At 37.2% G+C, this 19076-nt stretch overlaps 1 protein-coding gene across 20 annotated transcripts in view; it reads left to right on the forward strand.

Moving 5' to 3' along the window:
- Positions 1-19076, forward strand: part of DLG2 (discs large MAGUK scaffold protein 2) — a 1618243-nt gene that overhangs the window by 1001187 nt on the left and 597980 nt on the right. The window contains exon 1 of one of the 20 annotated variants that reach the window (XM_081155082.1): positions 9030-9377. The exons of 17 other annotated variants lie outside the window; for them this stretch is intronic. In XM_081155082.1, coding sequence (XP_081011208.1) covers positions 9273-9377 — 105 coding nt within the window. In that variant the 5' untranslated portion in view covers positions 9030-9272. Of the gene's footprint in view, positions 1-9029; positions 9378-19076 lie in introns of those variants that run through there. 2 more of the 20 variants (XM_081155079.1, XM_081155075.1) reach the window with 2 other exon arrangements.

The raw sequence follows: 19076 nt of genomic DNA on the forward strand, positions 1-19076 counted from the left end.
GGGAAGGGAAGAGAGACAGAAACGGAGAGAGACTTTTGCAAACACTGACTAAAACTTGCAGTGTTGATTAGAGGAAGGAGAAATTAGGACAAACTCCCAGGGAACTTTACTTTAGGGCCATTTCTATATCTTAAACAGCTGAGACGAGAAGTGAATCTGTGAAAATTCTATAGTGTTAACAGAGCAAAAGAATATTCCTAAGAACAGTGCTTTAACCCTGGCCATAAATATCTAACTTTATAATTATAGGTGTATTTCAATCAGTCTGGGTCCCAGTTTCCTGTCTGTAAAATGGGCACAACCATCCCAGCCTCTTAGAATTGTTGTAAGAATTAAATGAGACACTTATAAAATTATGAAAATGCAATGGAAATTTGATTCTTGAGGTGCTTATGAACTAGTGATATTATAAACATCTGACATATAGACAGTGCTTAGTAATACACAGAAATAGAAATATGTCTCTGTAAGGAAGAGAGATAATAGCTAACAATTATTTATTAGGTGCTTATTTTTTTCTGGCCACATTAGCTGACTCATTTAATCCTCACAACAACTATGTGACATAAATATTATCAAATCCATTTTACAGATGAGGAAACTGAGGCCTAGAATAGAGTAAGCTGATCAAGGTCATGCAGTTAAAAATCAGTCTAGCTAGTATTCTAGCCCAGGAAATCTAACTCTAAATCTTGTACTCTTAACTATTCTTTCTGCCTCTGTATAGAGATGGGACAACATAGGTGTTACTTGCAGAGGAGAGGTACTTCAGTCCCCAGTCTGTTGCTGCCTAGTAAGGAGAATCTATCATCACAAAGCCCATCAGCATGGCTCTGCTCCCCTCCATGGCTGCAGAGCATCTCTTTGTCAAGTTTACCTCTTAAAAGTGTGCTCTGTCTTCACTCAGCTCCTTGTTATTGGCCATGAAGGCACTTAAGTCATGCAAATATTTTTGTTTGGAAAAAAACAACAATTGAGTAACTGTGCTGTATAGATCTTATGTTTCAAAACCTAGGTGAATAGAAGTGCATTAGGAATGCCATTTAAAAGAATTTCTATTTCCAATTGAGATTTTTCTACTTAGCCATGCTCAGGCAGCGCTGTAATAGAAGATAATTTTAATCAACTATCCTCAGAAGTTCTTTCATGTTCTGGTTAACAATTCTGTGATGCCTTCATTAAGATCAGATTATCTTAACCTGTCATGTGATTACTTTTCTCCAGAACCACAAAGCTAAGAATACCATCAAAGCAAATTCACTCAGAAGAGCTATTGATTTTTTTTTCCCCTCTTTCATTCCTATTACAACAGGAGAAGCTCTAACTACCATTCTCCTAATTTTAATAGTCTGTGAGTTTTCAAAAGCATCCGAGGGAGGCATCATTGGAAGCTACCATGAGGCCCTGAGCATTTCAGACCTTGCAGTAGAGCTAAGTGCATATTACTGTTGCGTAGATGCAATGAGAAGCTTGGAAAGGAAGGAGATAAAGTAATATGAAGAAGTTAAAACAATGGTAATGGCAGTAAAATGATATATGTCGATAAGAATAAGTGAGGGTGATAAAACCTAGGATCAAGTTCTAGACGAATCTACCATTTATGAATAGAGTGATTTGTGTGTCTATCATTTAACCACCCAGTGTATCTCTTACCTCCATTTAGAAATGGGAGTGCCGCTCAGCCAGGCGTGGCTCAGCGGTTGAGCATCGACCTAGGATCCAGGCAATCAGGGTTCGATTCCCGGTCAGGGCATATGCCCGGGTTGCAGGCTCAATCAATGACTCTCTCATCATTGATGTTTCTATCTCTCTCTCTCCCCCTCCTTTCCTCTCTCTGAAATCAATAAAGATATGTTAAAAAAAATAGAAATGGGAGTACCAATTCTGGCTATGCACACTTCATATGATTTTTGCAATAACTGAACTCATTCATTTGTTCAACAAATATTTCTTCAGCACAGATCTTCTGTTAAGCACTATGTGTGTACAGCATACAATGATAAACAACTCTTCTCTATTCATAATGGGAAGTAAAACGGGGAGTTCAACAATAATCCAAAAGCTTTTCATAGCTTTCTCTATGAAAAGCTGTGACAAAGAGTCCTCATCAAGGTCATGGTTCTTGATTGAATTTGATTCTGTACCCACCCCCCCTTTCAGGATTCATTTCACGATGTCTAGGGACCTATTTGGTTGTCACCACTGGGGGAAGGGAGCATTACAGGCATCTCCTGAGTAGAGAACAGTGTGCTGCTAAGCCTTCTACAATGCACAGTGAAGTCAGATTTGAAGGACAGTAGGAGAGAGTTCTGGAGAAGTGGGAGAAGATTTAAGGCAGAGTAACTAGTATTTGCATAGGAACCGACATGAGAATAAGCGTCATCATATCCTAAGTATTGGGAGCAGGCCTGTGAAGTGGGGCACAGAGAAGGAGGAGATGGCACAGATGCCATTGGAGACAGGCAGGGTTAGACCAGCCAGGCCCAGGGGGTCATGATGAAGTGGATATCTGGGCTGACATGAAGGCATGTGACTTGAGCAACTGAGTGGAAGGAGCTGAGGTTTACTGGATAGGAAATGAAAGGGAAGCAAATTCGAGGGGGGAGGAAAGAGGATTGGAACTCACAATTTGAAGGTGGTAAGTCTGAGATGTCTGTGAGATGCCTGAATGGAGATGACTAGCAGGCAGAAGGATGCGCAGTTCAGGAGAGAAATCTGGGTAAAGAATAGAAATGAGGGAGCCATTGTCATACAAATATTTAAATGAAGGAACACAGAGACAGTAAAAAATAAAAGAGAGGAGAATTCCTAGTTGTGAAAGTGCTTTCTCGACTGAAATGTGCTCTATAAACACAAGAAATTCCCATTATCAACTGTCAAATACAATCCTTTCCATACCCATCTATTTATTAACAAACCTTTGCTGTCTCTCATTATATGCTAGGCAATGTGCTAGGGCCTGGGGATAAACCGATAAATAAGAATGACACCTGCTCTCACAACGAATCAAGAAAGCAAGTGGGAGAGAGATATATTAAATTCTCACCACTGTCCTATAAATAAGTTCACGTATGTTCCTGCTGTCAGGAGAGTTCAGCGGAGAAGGGCTGAAGGCTCTTGAAGGGAAAGAACGTGGGGGAGACAGACTTGATCTGTCTCAAAGTTCTATCCCAGTTAGCACCAGCCTTAACTCTGGCCTGAGGTTTCACATGCTGTGATCCAGTGTTCAGTACAACTATGTTCAAACAAGCCCCGGTGTCCTGCCTGCTTCAGGCAGCTTCTCTCTGATCTCTTACTTTCTCACCCATATAGTAATGGATTTAGGATTCCGAAGACTCTGCGAGGTGAATGGAATGTGCTACAATGACTTGCATCCCTTAATCAAAAGGGGGGTATGACTGACTGCTTGATTGACTATAGAGCACAATTCTCTATTGTATGGATTTAGGCATAGTACAGGTCATTTCTGCCCTCTAGAACACTGCTGCCTACAGTAGTGTTGATAACATCTAGTTTATCACCCAGTGTCCTTTTGTTCTTTTATGTCCAGTTTTTTTAATAGTTGTGTATTTTTTGTTGTATCTAACCTAAAGTCACAAAGATTTTCTCCTGTTTTCTTTTGGAAGTTTTATTTAGGTTTTACATTTAGATCTATAATCTATTTTGAGTTGATATGTAGTGAGAAGTGTACATCAAAATTTGTCATTTTACGTATGGATATCCAATTGATCCTACGCCATTTGTTGAAAAGATTACTTTTCTCCATTGAATTACCATTGAACCTTTATTAAAAATCAGTTGCCTATTAACGTCAGTTGATTTCTGGATTCCCTATTCAGTTCCGTTGATATATTTATCTATCTTTATGCCAGGGCCACAGTGTTTGGATTAATTTAGCTTTATAATGAGTCTAGAAAACAATATTTTTTCTCCAATTTCATTTTTTTTCAATGTTGTTTTGGCTATGCTATATTCTTTGAATTTCTATTATTTTGGAATCAGCTTATCAGTTTTTCCAAAACAAATAAGCAAACAAACAACCAAATAACCTCATTTGGGTTTTTTATTGGTATTGCATTGCTTTGACTTTATAAGTAAATTTTCAGGACATGACATCTTAACAATAGTAAGTCTTTTTACAGAGGAACGTGGTACGTTTCTCACTATGTCTTTAATTTCAATGTTTTAATTGCATTTTTCAACACACATGGCTTGCATATCTTTTATAAAGTTTATCCCTAAGTGTTTTATATATTTTTATTATATTGCAAATGATATTATTTTTATTTCAAATTCCATTTATTTATTGCTAATATAGAGAAATACAATTGGTCTCATGTCTTGAAAACCTTGATAAACTCATTCATAAATTCTAAAATTTGCTTTAGGTTCCATGTGATTTTCTACATAGACAATTATGTCAAATGTAAAGAAATACACTTTTACTTTTTAATTTCTTTATTTCTTCTTTCTCTCCCTTCCTTCCTTCCTTCCTTCCTTCCTTCCTTCCTTCCTTCCTTCCTTCCTTCCTTCCTTCCTTCCTTCCTTCCTTCCTCTCTTCCTCTCTTCCTCTCTTCCTCTCTCTCTTTCTCTCTTTCTCTCTTTCTCTCTTTCTCTCTTTCTCTCTTTCTCTTTCTTTCCTTGTTGCACTGTTTAGAATCTGCCAGACAATGCTGAATAGAAATGGTGAGAAGGGACATCCTTATCTTGTCATGAACATTTTTTTTTAACCAAAAATGGATATTGGATTTTAAAAAATGTTTCTGTGCCTATTGAGATTATCATATAGTCAGCTAGTTATTTTTTCTTTAAAAAAATGTATAATATAATGAATTACATTGGGTCATTTTCAAATGCTATAGCTATTTGGTCATGATTCATTATGCTTTATGTATGTATTGTTGTATTCAATTTACTAAAATTTTATTTGAATTTTTGAATATATATTCATGAGGGCATATGGTTATTTGCTTTTCTTATAATATCTTCATCTGGTTTATTACCAGGGTAATTCTGACTTCAAAAAAACAAGTTGGAAACTATTCTTTTCTCTTCAGTTCTCTGAAAGAGTTTGTGTATAATAATTATTATTTCTTCTTTAAATGTTTGGTAGAATTCATCTGTGATGTGATCTGGGCCTGAAGTTTCTTGGTGGTTTTTAAATGCAAATTCAATATATTTATTAGATATATAGTGTGGCTATTTAGGGCATTTATTTTTCTTGAGTGAGTCTTGGTAGTTGATATCTCTCAAAGAATTTATCCCTTTCATTAAGTTGTTTAAATTATTGGCATAAAGTTGTTTATAAGATTTTCCTATTAGTCCATTTGTGGCTGCAAGATCTGTAGTGATGTTACCTCTCTCATTCCTGATTTTGATAATTTATTTCTTCTCTTTTTTTTCATTAGTCTTGCTAGCGGGTTATCAATTTTATTGATAATCTTGAGGAACTAGCTGTTAGTTTAATTTTACCTATCTTCTATAAACTATAATTGTGAATTTCTCTATTTCTCTTTATTGCTTTGGTGTCTCAAGAAAACTAACTCTATTTCCTCAATTCAATAAGTTCACTAGGGTCCAGCTGGATTCCGCCTCTTGGCAATGTGGCCTGGACATTTAAGTTTGTAAATGAGGCAATCATAAGGACTTCCTTTGTTTGTTTCCTGTCTCTCAGAGTTTATTGTTCTTTGTTTTCTAACATCCATTCTTGAAATTCATCATTTCATGTACTTTGTTCAGTTTTTTATTTGTTTCGGATAAGAGTGTAACTTTAAGCTCTGTTACTCCATTTTTACTAGAAGTGTAATTGTCAGGAAGTTATGTTAAACCAGTCACCAGGAGAGAGCATTCAAAGGCAGACCTATATGGCAGTACTACCATACAAAAAGTGCTTTGAGACATCCTGAGGTTTGTAATAATCTAGAGCAGGGTGATATTTTTAGATATGACAGACATATAGCCTAGTGCCTGAGTGTTTAACAGAAAAATGATAGCCATTACGTATCAGGTATTGTGCTAACGGGAAAAAAATATGAACGTTATACTTTGTGGGCAGGGACAAATGCACGTTGAGTGGTAATTGGAAAGAAACAGAAGACTGAAATTATATTTATCTTTGCAGTTCCTCTTTTTAAGCACAGTGCTTAGTGCATAGTAGAGCTCAATAAATCTTATTAAACACTGAGCCAAAATGAATTAAGTGAAATATTTGATCAGATGAGATTCATTGTGGGTCGCGCTTGAATGTGAAGGCAATAGATTTTAGAACTTATAAAAGTGATTGGGAATGAGTGCAACCATATGTACTTAATAAAAACTGCATAATTATTTGACTAAGTAATGTGACCTAAATTATCGAGCCACCTAAAACCTACAAAAATATGTTAAATGTACCTATTTTAAAGAGTGGGGATAAATATATGGAATTTGCCACCTCATGAGGTTTATTTTAAGAATAGTTTCACTGAATTTGTGCACACTGATGCTCTAAGAGTTGGTTAAAGCTAAATTTGGTTAACATCAGGAATAGGAAGTTACTGACTTTTACTCAAGAGTATTCTTGGCTCTAGTATAAATCCAAGTATTAAGCTTTCTTGGTGTCGTGTTCCTTCCAAACCAACCAGTAATGACCTCTACTTTCCTACTCTGTGCGTACAGCCTATCTTTTTTTCCTCAGGAATGTCCCCTACCTATCTGTGCATGTCCAAATTTTACCCACACTTCAAGCTCTAGCCAAGTGCTAAATCTTCCATGAGGCTGCCCTAATTTTCCCAGTAGGTGTGTTTTTCTATTTTATTGTTTTGTGAACAGTCTATACCAACTATCTATGGAACTTACCCTTTTTAAACTTGTCTTTTTATTATTCATGCCCAGATATCATCTCTTCAATTAGACTTTAAACTCCTTAAAGACATAATCAACATCTGATATATCCATTCACCTATAGTACAATCAAGTAGTATAGCATATGGAAGATGCTTGAGAGGTTTGTTGGATCAATGAATAAATGAATGCATGCATGATTCCAAGGGCAATATTTTTTAATACTCACCCAAGGTTATGTTTTTACTTATTTATTTTTTTCAGACAGAGAAGAAAGAAGAGAGAGAGGGAGAGGAGGAAAGAGAGTGAGAGAGAGAAACATACATAAAGAGAGAAACATCAGTCGATTGCCTCCCTTACATGCCCCCCCTGGGAATCGAACCCCCAACTTTTTGGCATACGGGATGATGCTCCAACCAACTGAGCCACCTGACCAGGGCCAAAGGACAATTTTTATGTAGAGTTTCTACATGCAGAGACTGGATTCTTGACTCTCTTCCCAAGGAATAAGGAAAGGAGGATCTTAGCAGGACCTGATGAGCAAGAGCTAGAAGCAGCCCAAGGCATGATGGAGTCTGAGGAGGTTGGGGTTTAGGGTATTAGTGAACATTTACTCAAAGAATTTTCAAAAGGATGGCCGAAATTGTGGAGGAGAACAGAAAACAACTTTTTATTTTCCTTTTGTTTGCTGAGAAATACAGCACATTTACTAGTGAAGGGATATTTTCTGGAAGTTGTGGACTGGCTGGCTGACAGTGCATGAGAGAGAAGCATGTGGCTGGGGCAGATGGAGAGTGTAAGGGCAGGAATGAAGGCAGAGGAGGGACTGTGGGTGTGAGCTGAACAGAAGAACATCATGAATGAGAAAAAGAAAAAGTTCGTTCAAGTGATATTGAAAAACAAACTGTCTAATGGCAATAGCCTTCTGGTGTGTACTCACGAAATATTATGGAAAAACAATCTCCTTACACATTAGCCCAGGTAGAAATTTTGAAAGATCGATTATACTTGCAATTTCTTCTGTTCAAAATTGAAAATAATTGTGATGAGAGGGACTTTGCTGGTATCATCAGCCTTGAAAGCTTTCATACCACAAGGTCATTAGTAGGAACTAATCCACCATCACCAAGGTACAAATGCAGAAAAACTAGGTAACCCAAATCATGCAGATCCTCTAAAAATAATACAGCAAAAATTCTTCATTTATGTTATCAAACCATTTTCTACAAATTGTACCTTTTTTTATACTCCTTGGATTTTCTAGGTCAATTCAATTTATTTATTCATTATACTGTGTATTGCTCTCAGTTTACCCCTTATCTCTTGAAATGCTTGATTAAATATCCCCATTGTTGGCTATTTAACTAGTCTTGAGAGTATAGATTCCTTTGGAATTTACAAGGGCTCAGCATGTTACAAAACTACATTACCCCCACCTCAACCATCCCACAGAGATTGTAAGGGGCTAATGGATTCTCACCTCACTTTGTGGGCTCCTGACTTAAGTGGAGAAATACCCAGAATATGTTGCTGTATTCTGTTATTCAGATTTTATTTAGTGTTTATACTAGGTTTTTGTTGTTAAAATATGCAAGCAATTTTTTTGGAATTAACATGTTCCCATTATGTTCAGGCCGACTCAGGTCCAAAGAATATTTAAATGCTTGATTCTCCTGGTATTATTTACTTAAATTCTACCTAGAACAAGAAATAAAGGTGACTTTTATCTAATATATAAGTCACCAGAAAGGTCTTCTAATTACTCTTAAATTTTAAGATAAAAAATGGATTGCATTTTATACTCAAAAGCCTTCTGGTTACTCTTTAGAGAAGCTTCCAGGTACAAACTCTGTTGGTAACAAAATCAGTAACGCTCTCTGGATGAAAAATATATCACATCTAGATCTTAACTAAACTGAGAGGAGTGTTGGACATATTCCATGACGCTGTAAGAATGCATGCATATAATTATGTTTCTCACACAGCAGACAAGCATAGACACCTGCATATGTACATACATGTGTGTATGTAACACACTGCCTTCAATTTTACTACTTTGCACAAGCTACTCAAATTCTACCTCTGTGACCTGCCACCCAAATCTTCTGGTGGAAATATTTTTTCACATCTCTCTCCCTCCCACTTCTCTCCCCCCACACACTTATGGTATGTGCAGCTTCGCCAGACCCGTGTAAAGACAGGGGAACACTGACGGGATTGCTTTTCACAAGTGTGGGAACAAAAATCCTTCCCAATGAAAACATCTGTCTCTGTTCAAGTCATGCCCAGTTATCCCCCAAAAGAAATGTTCTGATTAACATTTTTTTTAAGTCTTAAGATAGCAGTTTGTATAGCAGAGCTAATTAAGAAGTTTATGTAACAGATCTGCAGGGTTTTTCCGTCTTCAACCGGGTTCTTTGAGCTCAGTTTGAGTGTTACTAGCTTTCACCATGCAACGGCCAAGTGCTTCCCGGGCTGAAAATTATCAGCTTTTGTGGGATACTATTGCTTCCTTAAAACAATGCGAACAAGCCATGCAACATGCATTTATTCCGGTAAGGAAAATTTTCTTTTCATTTTCCTAGGGATTTTAAAATTGTTCTTTTTTCTTTTTTTTTCTTTTATGGCTTTAGATAAATGGCATTCAGTCTATGCATTTAAAGATTTGGTATCATTTCTATAGTTCTTGTTTAGGATAAATATGTGTCTAGTTTTTTGTTCTGTATGAAATCTGATTTCTTAATATGGTCTAACATTGATCAGTAAAATAGGGTAAGCAGTGGCCAAGCAAATTTATCCCACTGAAGTTAGTAGTTTCTAATAGCATGTATTAAAGAAAGAGCACAAGATTTATCTTCCTCATCTTAAAATTTAAAACAGCTTTCAGTGTATATTGTCTGATTGGTTCCTTTAAAACTACTTAGAATGACTTGACTCTTTCACAGATAGATCAAGAAGCCAAAAGTTAGCTCTTATATATTTCAGTTCTTTACTTATCCAGGTAAAATCTACCATTAAACCTCTCTTAAAATATGTGATTATTCCCTTATTAAAGTAGTGAGGCACTATGTAGAGATTTGTAAAAATGGCTGATAGAAGTGTATGGATATATAAAGTGAATGAATAAGTCAGTGTTGTTATGTTTTATATTGCAGAAATAGTGTTTGTGCTTATAATTATCCAACCAGCGGAACCAAGCTGGGTACATTTGATAGGCTGAGATGAGGTAAATGAGACTTGGAAGAAGGGTATTAAAATATTTAATTTTTAATTATCACTATTTTGAAGGATTAAGATAATCTATTAGGAATAAGAGAGAGAATACTATTAAAAAGTAATCTCAGATAAAAGTTATTTGGAATTCATCAAGAAAAGCAGTATTTTCTGATATAGAAACAGAAGAGATGTGCTTCTGTTGATAGTTAGAATAAATCTTTAAAGTTCAAGTTATTCTCAAATGACTCAAGTTAGATGCCATTATATTTTTCTCTGTAACTTGGAATCACCTAAATGTTTCAAAGACTGTGCTACATTTAAAGTTCTTCTCACTGAATACTATTTTCTAGTTGGATATCTGTACATTGATCTTGATTATTAACATCATTAAACATATCATTTTTGCAAGGACTTTAAAAAAACTAATAGTGGGAACCTCTCTAAATAAGATTAAGTTATGATTTTACATTGAACCGAAATCTGATGTGTATAATTTGCTTCTCATATCTTTATTAAACTCTTCTTCCTTTATTTTATCAAGGCGAGTATGATACTTCTTGGGAAGCTCAAGTACCTCCTCCTTCATGGAGCTTTCTCTGTCCAGACAGAGTTATTTTCTCACTTCTCGGTACTTCGTGTGCACCTTTGATTTATCACTTAACAACTTTATTGCAAATATCTTTTCTTCTCTGTTTCTTTAGTTATACGGTAACATTTTTTGGAGTGAAGGAGAAAAGGAAAGTAAGTTAGAGAAAGGAACTAACACTTATTTGTTTGTTTCTTATTTTCCTGTCTTAAACTCCTTGAATGTAGGATGCATCTGTTCCCAGGGCCTAGCACACTGCCTGGCACCAAAAAGAATGCTTGGTGAGCATGTGAGGAATGAATGAAATCAACTAAAGAGAGACTTCAGTTCCAGCATTTCCAGTTAACATGGCTGTTTTCATCACTAGCTTTGTCTATTCTGACCTCATAAAGTCATTTCTATTTAGTTCCACCTGGAGAAAACAATAATCCTCTCCTCGAGCATTGTATGGGGTGATGGTGAGAGGAGAAATGAGTTAATGCAGGGATTAGACCTGATGGGAAAAATAGCCTTGGATTCAGTTCCCATAGTCCACGGGCTACTCTTTCATCCATTTTATTGTCTGTTCCCTATTTCCCCTACGGGACACAAACACAAAGATACATTCAAATTTATCCACATCTGCTTCATTCTGACAGCTCTAAATCTTTTCTGGAAGATATTAGAAATTTGCCAGTCTCTCGAATCTTTTCAAATTTCTTCCAGTTCTTGTGTTAAAGGTATCATTATATCATCAAAATTGTATGAAGATTGATTTTAGAAAACATAGTCATTATTAACAATGTTACTATCAATTTGAGGATAATTCTGTTTAAATTGAGCCTTGATTTATTTCTTTGTCTGAATATATAATTTAGATCTCAGAAACAGAGTCCATTTATTCTGTTATGCACTTTTTAACCCAGTGATAGATATTTCATAAACACATATATTTACGCACATATTCCCATACACATACATGGATATATGGCATTTTGGCCTAATAATACCCTTATTTAGGATATCTGAATAAGTCTTAAAAATACATATTGTTACCATGCTGTATTAAGCATAATAAGGAAATGACAAACTATACTGACTCAGTCAATTGCTTTATTTAAAATAAACCTAGTTCTCTTTTAAGATGCTTGGAAATGAATTACATGCAGAAAGTATAGAAACACACTGATGTAGCTAATCTTAGGAACACTGACCTGAAAACTTCACAAGTAGGTAAATGCTGTCAATGCATCTCCTGTGAGTGTGGATTCCTAACACATTAGAATGCAGATGCCCCTTGATGATCTAGACCATTTCTCCCTCACACAATAGGCTATAGATCACAGAAGCCTAGTTGTCGCAGTTCTATGAACTACTAATACATCTGACTTAAAATCTCAACTATCGTGTGATATCCCCATACAACCATTTCACCTTGGAGAGAGGAAATTTAAAGCAGCCCCTAACTGGGTAGTATTCTCCCCAAATGGTCTACAGAATGAAGGAAGCCAAACTGTGAAGTTTCAAAGTTTTAGATTTTGATTTCACATAACATATCATGCCCTATAGTGATGAGATTGAGATCAAATTTGGATCTCAATCAGTTTGGTCTACTTGACCAAAGAGCCTTGGGTATAAAATAGCAACACGGAATTTCCCATAGTCTTAGCATAAGTGCGAACCAACACAAGCTTCTAAGTGTTTATTGAGTGAAATAACGATTAGAAAACAGCTCTCCCATGAAGTTCTGTAAATTGATTCCATCATTGGAGCTATAAGAGCATTTTTTCTATACAATATATTTAGATATCAGGCAAATCAAATATTTTTGGTATTTTACCATGTGAGTTGATATGCTAATAATAGTTCTATAATTAGTAATTCTTTTCATAGAGACTGGGCTGTGTTTCCATTCACTTAACTCACATTTTATTGAGCCCCTACTATGCTCCAGGAACTATACTAGTCCCAGGATGAAGGACCTGAAGGTGTGCTTTCAATTTCTTTGTGACACCATCACTTTGAAAGAGAGACTGCATTCCCCGTGCCCAGCGGTGCCCCCCGTCTCTTGCCGCAATGTACAAACTTGGTTTTCCTTACGCTGCTAGCCATTGTGTTTGGATTTGGTCTGACGGGAATGTCATGGAGCTTGCCAAACATTGGGAGAGATGTGATGACTAAATCAGGAGAACTCCTGGAATCCTGCCACAAAGAATTTCCAAATGAACACATAAATCACTCCAACACCAGATACAAAGTGTTGAGTGCCTTAAGTGAGCAGATCACCTGGGCCCACTGGGACTTCAAGGCGAAGTTCCACCCTTTAAGAGGTAACTCAGTCGCTTCCAAAAGTCTTCCATCACACCTCGCAAGCAGGCGATTTGCCTTCTCCCTCAGTATTTCAACCTTGATTAACACTCTGAAGAAAAATAAGTGTAGGGAACCTACTTACATACCACTTTAATCTACACATTCTTATTGAATTATCTCAGTACCCATATGAAATGGTCCCAATAGGATTATCTTCATGTTAGAGGTTCAGTGGAGTCAGGTACCTTGTTTAAAATCACATAGGTAATACCACCAAGAGAGAAGCCAGGCCCCTGGCCCTAATTTCACCTGCCTTCACACTCTCCATGATTCTCTGCCCCATTTCTCTTTTAATATTTTTCTGCTTTGTATTACAAGCATTTAGGTGTTGTTTTTTTCTCATTTGCACAAGACATTGTACAGTCCTTTCAGGGCTTCGTCTTCCTACTTTCTGCACCCCAAGTACAGTGCTTTAAATATCATGTTTCCTAAATAAATCTGTATGGGCTGATTAATACTTAAAATGTCAGAACTGAGACAGAAATGAGATAATGAAGACATAATCTTTCCTGTCTCAAATACATCCTTAAAACCTGTCGCCTTGGTTCTAGCCCAACTGCCTCTAGTCTCTAGATGTGGAGTTTGAACCATCGTAACCTTAGGTCAGCTCTAAATAGAAATTGCTCAGCGATGAGATTCAGTTCTAGTTCATGGTGTTCCAAGTGTGTTTGTCCTTTCAGGATTCTAAATATTACTTGACTCATCCTCTTCATTCATGTTGAATTCATTTCTCTATTTCATTCCTCTTGGCCTTCCTTCTCATTTCTGTCTAGTAATACCCCAGTTTTTAGTCAGTTTCCTTCGGAAGAATGTGAACAAAGCTATTAATGGAATTTCTATGACTAAAGGAATAAAGATGACACAATCTATAGAGATGTTCAACCTAATAGGGGAAAAATAACTATACCAGAGGCGACCTGGATAATTGCAACAGCCTGGAACTGCATGAGCATTTGCAGATTTCTGGTAAAATGGAATGGAATTGTCACTTTTGTTTTTGAACAAAAGGCAAGAGCTTGTTGTCTTTTTATCTCCCTCGCTTGTGCAGTTTGCATTTTCTTTGACTGCTGGTCTTGTGATTCCTGGGCATAGGCATCTGGAGTCTGTGAAAAATTAACACCAGGTGCAGGATGCCTTCCTTTTATTCCAGTATTGCTCATTGTAAAATGTTTGTGTTGACTCATCAAAGTGGGGTATTAGCAGAGATATATGTTACTGTACAATAGACTAAAGCCCATTCTCTGTCACTCCCATTTTTTCTCACCCACTCCGGAAATTGCAAAAGTAGTACCCAAACATTTTTGTTACAGAATAGAAAAATAGACAGTTGTTCAGAGTTAATAATAGCAGTTCTCCTCCATGTAGCAAAGCAAAATTAAAACACGCTCGCACACACCCACACACACACATACACACACACCAGTCTCTCAAAAACCTTTAATGAGCTAATTCTGGATATGCTATATTCTTTTAAGCTTTATTTTGATATTTCTATTAAGCAGCAACGTGCCTAAGGACAATGGAGTTTCTAATTTTAATCTTGTGTAGAGACCAATAACCACTGGACAAATGTTTTTACTATTGTTGCTGCTGCTGAGACAACTACTGCGCCACTACTGCTACCTGCCTTCCTGATACTATTCTGTCTTCTTAAAATTTTCAAATAGTGTCAACTAGATCCTTTCTCAATGCTACTTTGCTAGGTAGCAAGGTGGGTTTTAATATCCTTATGTTATTTATAAAAATAAATTGAATGCAAAGAGTTGAAGTGACCAGGATCAGAAGTGATTAAGTAGTAAAGTATAATCTAGTAAGATTAGAGTCTCAGTCTAGTGCACTTTTGCTCTGATTCAGAGCTTTGGTTACTTGAAACACTTAGACCTGAATCCTTGTTCTACCACTTGCCATCTTGGACAAATTGCTAAATTTCTCCAAGCCTTAGTTTCATCCTCTGCAACATTATATATAAAGTATATAAAGTTGTTTATATAGTATATAAAGTTGTTTAGGGTTATTTTGCAGTTTAAAGAAGATACTGATAGTTAAACCCTTGGGACAATGACTAGATAAAGTGCTTATTTTGCTAATTTTTAATATTCTAAAAGGTATCTTTTTATAAATTGCAGTTTTTATATAAGATCTCATTTGTTTATCAAAGAAGCACATGATGTTGATGAAATAATAACTTATAATCTCCATCTATACATGAACAGGAAGTTTCAGCGAGGTTACATTAATTGGCTAAGATCATCTTATACCTGAGGAGAAATGTCTTAAAGCCAATCAGATGACCCAAATCTTAACCTCTTTCTATCACTATGGTTATTATACTTAAAATCAGGTTAGTGCTAAAATCAGGAATCATCTAGTCTTTATGGGTAGCTGGATATAACCTTAGAAATAATAAAGAGTTAAGTGACCTGACCAAATTCTATAAGGGCACAGCCAACCCTAGAAGCCTCATCTGCTGACTCCAAGCGCAGAGCTGGGAAGTGCTCATCCTATGACATGAAAGCATGAAGTGCAACTGTTTTTGTCGAGTTAGTGAGGTCAAGGAGGGGTCATGAGATGTAAGGTTGCAAACATTATATTCATAAGGAAGTTATCATCTTCTTTCCAGTTGGTTTAGGAAATCCTTTATAAAACAAGTAAAGGACCCAGTGTGCCCGAGTCTACAATTCCGATGGACAAAGTGTCTGAGACAACAGAGGAGAGTCAGCCTGGGACCATCATTTGTCCTCCAACTGGTGAAGAGTCCCCGTGCACCAAAAAGCACCTCCTCCCTGCCATCTTTCTCTTCCTTTCACTCTTCTCTCTTACTACTTTCCTGTCTCCTCGAGCCCCCAGCAACAGATAATACTCCTCTCTCCTTGCTCCGACACGCACAGCAGTAGCATTATCCCAGGCCCACCCGGAGGCACACTGGCAAGCAGGGCCCTTGCCCTGCAGAATAACTGAGGCTAAGTAAACCATTGGGAGACTGAGCAGCCAAGAGGAGCATACACACTGCCGCTCCGGGGAGCTAGAGCTGCTGTGGGGCTAGGAACTGGTTGGCATTTTGGGCCCAGAAACTTCTAGGCTCTTGGCCGTAGAATAAAGAGTTCATCACCTAGTCAGTGACAACATACAAACACATCTGCAGAATATACCCCTTGGCACCAGCAAATGCTAGTAATGTTGGGCCAATGTCTAATTTTCTAGTTCCCATTCACTCCTCCTTTTTATTTATTCTTTCTCCATGTTTTTTCTTATTGAAAATAATTCCAAATAGAACATTAATTTTGAAGGAAAATGGATAGAATAGAGATTGACAGACCTATAGGCATTATCAGAATTTAAAATAGGGGAAATGGAACTAAAATGTTGTTTACTCGGTTTCTCCTGCCCACGTGCCACCTTTTCGGGGCAGTTCTTGGAACATCTTCCAGACCCAACATTGATGTGAGCGCATTGTAGATTCATAATGGTTAAAAAGTAAACTGAACTCACAGCTCTTCTTGGTCTCTCTTCCTAACATGTCCTCTCATATGAAGGTACCATTCTAGATATGAAATGTTTCAAGACTTTCTCCATGGCTTAGCCTGTTATGTTTTAAGTTTGGAGTGTATGATCTGGGATTAAATTATGGTTGGTAGAGGGGAAAAAATGAAAGCTGAGTATAGATGTTAGAAATTTTTTTTCTGGAGATAAGGCTTATGGAACATGGAGAAAGGCAAGATTAAAGAAAAAGCTTAATGACAATTCCTTGTTTTATTTCACATAATTTTGACTCCTTAATATAGCAGATAACTTTTTGCCACTAATCACATGGTCTTGAGCCCATAAAATTAACTGATTCATAAGCAGAGCAAAATATAGACTATAAGCATAGAACAAGAAGCTCATAAATGGAATTTAGGTGCCTTTTCTCAGACATATAGAACCTCATCTGTCAGCCAGTTAATAAGAAGCCACTGTATATGTCATTGTTTTTTGTTTATTTGTTTTTTTCCAATTTTACTTTTGTCTTATTTATGCAGGTCTTCCTGAAACTCATGTCTTCTAACTTTCTGTATCTGAATGATAACAACAGGGATCATTGCTTTCCAGAAGGAAGAATTGTGTGGCATCCCTGACTGCTTTCTTTCTACTATTTCCCAGCAGGGAAAAACTTATGAGTGAAATCAGATCCTTGATGTGACATAGGTTCTTAGAGGTCATCTGTTTCACTGTTTACTCGTCAGATATAGAAATGAGTGTAGATGCTCAGTGACTTGGCTTCCACCCTGTTACTGAACTCACTGGATCAAAAACTGAGATTTCCTGATTCCCACTCCAGTCATCTTTATCTCAAGGACATAATCCCTCAACTGGATTTCAGTTACTTCCAGGGAGATGGACTGCCTGGATTTTAATAGCCATGCAGTCAGTTCTTGAGATGTCAGGTTGATTCCATTATATGTAACTGAAACATGATTTTTATATTAAAAATAAGTGGTTATGGAGTAAAATATTAAAACCACGTAAAGTTTTAAGATAAAACATGAGACTTCAAATAAATGTCTAGTTTTGAATTTTTGTGTGTGATATGTCTTCACATTCATCTGAAATGTTTGAAAAATGCTTAGGATGCCATAGTGCTTTTTTTCATGATTATTGAGTCCTTAGCTCTTCACCAAATCCTATGCTTCCTCCTACCTCTCCACCTTCTGAAATGTACAGAGGGAGAGTAGGTTAGTGAAGGGAACTAATGGCACACAGGAGGGTGGTACCACACAAATATGTATTTGTTGTTTTTTAAAAGAGTGAGCCTTTCCTCTACTAGTTATTAGTCTAGTGACCTTGGGCAGCTTGTGATACAGATTCATGCCTCATTTTACTTATCTGTATTATGAGCATAATTATAGCATGTATTTCATAGGCTTGTGATGACGATTAGAAACAAGTGAGCATAAAGGGCCAGCATATGGTGTGCATAGGAGAGTATGTCTGCTTATAACTTTCCTCAGTCTTCATGGTGTGGTTTAGAATCCATGGTCTGCAGGGCTCCAGCTGCCAACATGTCAAGCAAACCAGGCAGTGTGTTAGAAGAGCGAGTCACCAGAGGGCAGCGTGCAAATTACCCCTTCTACCCATTTGACCTAATCTGTCCCTCATGTTCTCTCAGGGATTCTGTTTCTTAATGCTGTGGCTTTTGTACCACATGTTTAAAAACCTAGTAGCAGCCTGACCAGGCGTGGCTCAGTGGTTGAGCATCAACCTAGGGTCTACGAGATCAGGGTTCGATTCCCTGTCAGGGCACATGCAGGATTGTGGGCTCAAAGCCCAGTCGGGGGCATGCAGGAGGCAGCTGATCAATGAGGACTCTCTCATCATTGATGTTTCTATCTCTCTCTCTCTCCTTCCCTTCCTTTTTCTGAAATCAATAAAAATATATTTATAAACAAACAAACAAACATACCTAGTAGCAAACATCTTTTGAGTATATTGTATTCCAAGCACTGTTAGGAGTGTAGGTGGGGTGGCTGGTGAGCAAATGAAGTAAGATGAGGGGTCTTCCCTCAAAACAATTACATTTTCAGCAAGAAGATACAAATATCACACATAAACCACTTAGGCATCAACATGTGTAAGAACAGAAAGAAACATTCATTAAGAATGTCAAGGCTTAGTGCTTTCACATAACATCTGTTCTTTAATATTTATAATTCATTGTGAACTGAAGTAGTGTAAAGAACAAGGCTTTAAGTCTTAGCTGGTTTGGCACAGTGATTGGAGTGGTGGCCCGAGGACTTAAGGGTCTCAGGTTCGATCCCAGTCAAGGTCATGTACCTGGGTTGCAGGTTCAATCCCCAGCTTGGTTGGGGTGCATGTGGAGGCAACCAATCAATGTGTCTCTCACATTGATGTTTTTCTCTCTCTTTCTTCCTCTTTGTAAAGCAATGGGGGGAAAAATATCCTCAGGTGAGGATTAAAAAAAAATTCAGAATAATGCTTTTGGAGGGCAGGATAGATAGATTGAGACTTGCAGTGAGGATTAAGGAAGCTTTCATGGAGTTCCTGGGACTTGAGACTGTCATTGCAGGATGCATAGAAGTTGGTTAGGTAGATGGGAGAGGGGACC

The sequence above is a fragment of the Miniopterus schreibersii genome (genome assembly GCF_964146895.1).
Source record: "Miniopterus schreibersii genome assembly, chromosome: 12".
NCBI lineage: Eukaryota > Metazoa > Chordata > Mammalia > Chiroptera > Miniopteridae > Miniopterus > Miniopterus schreibersii.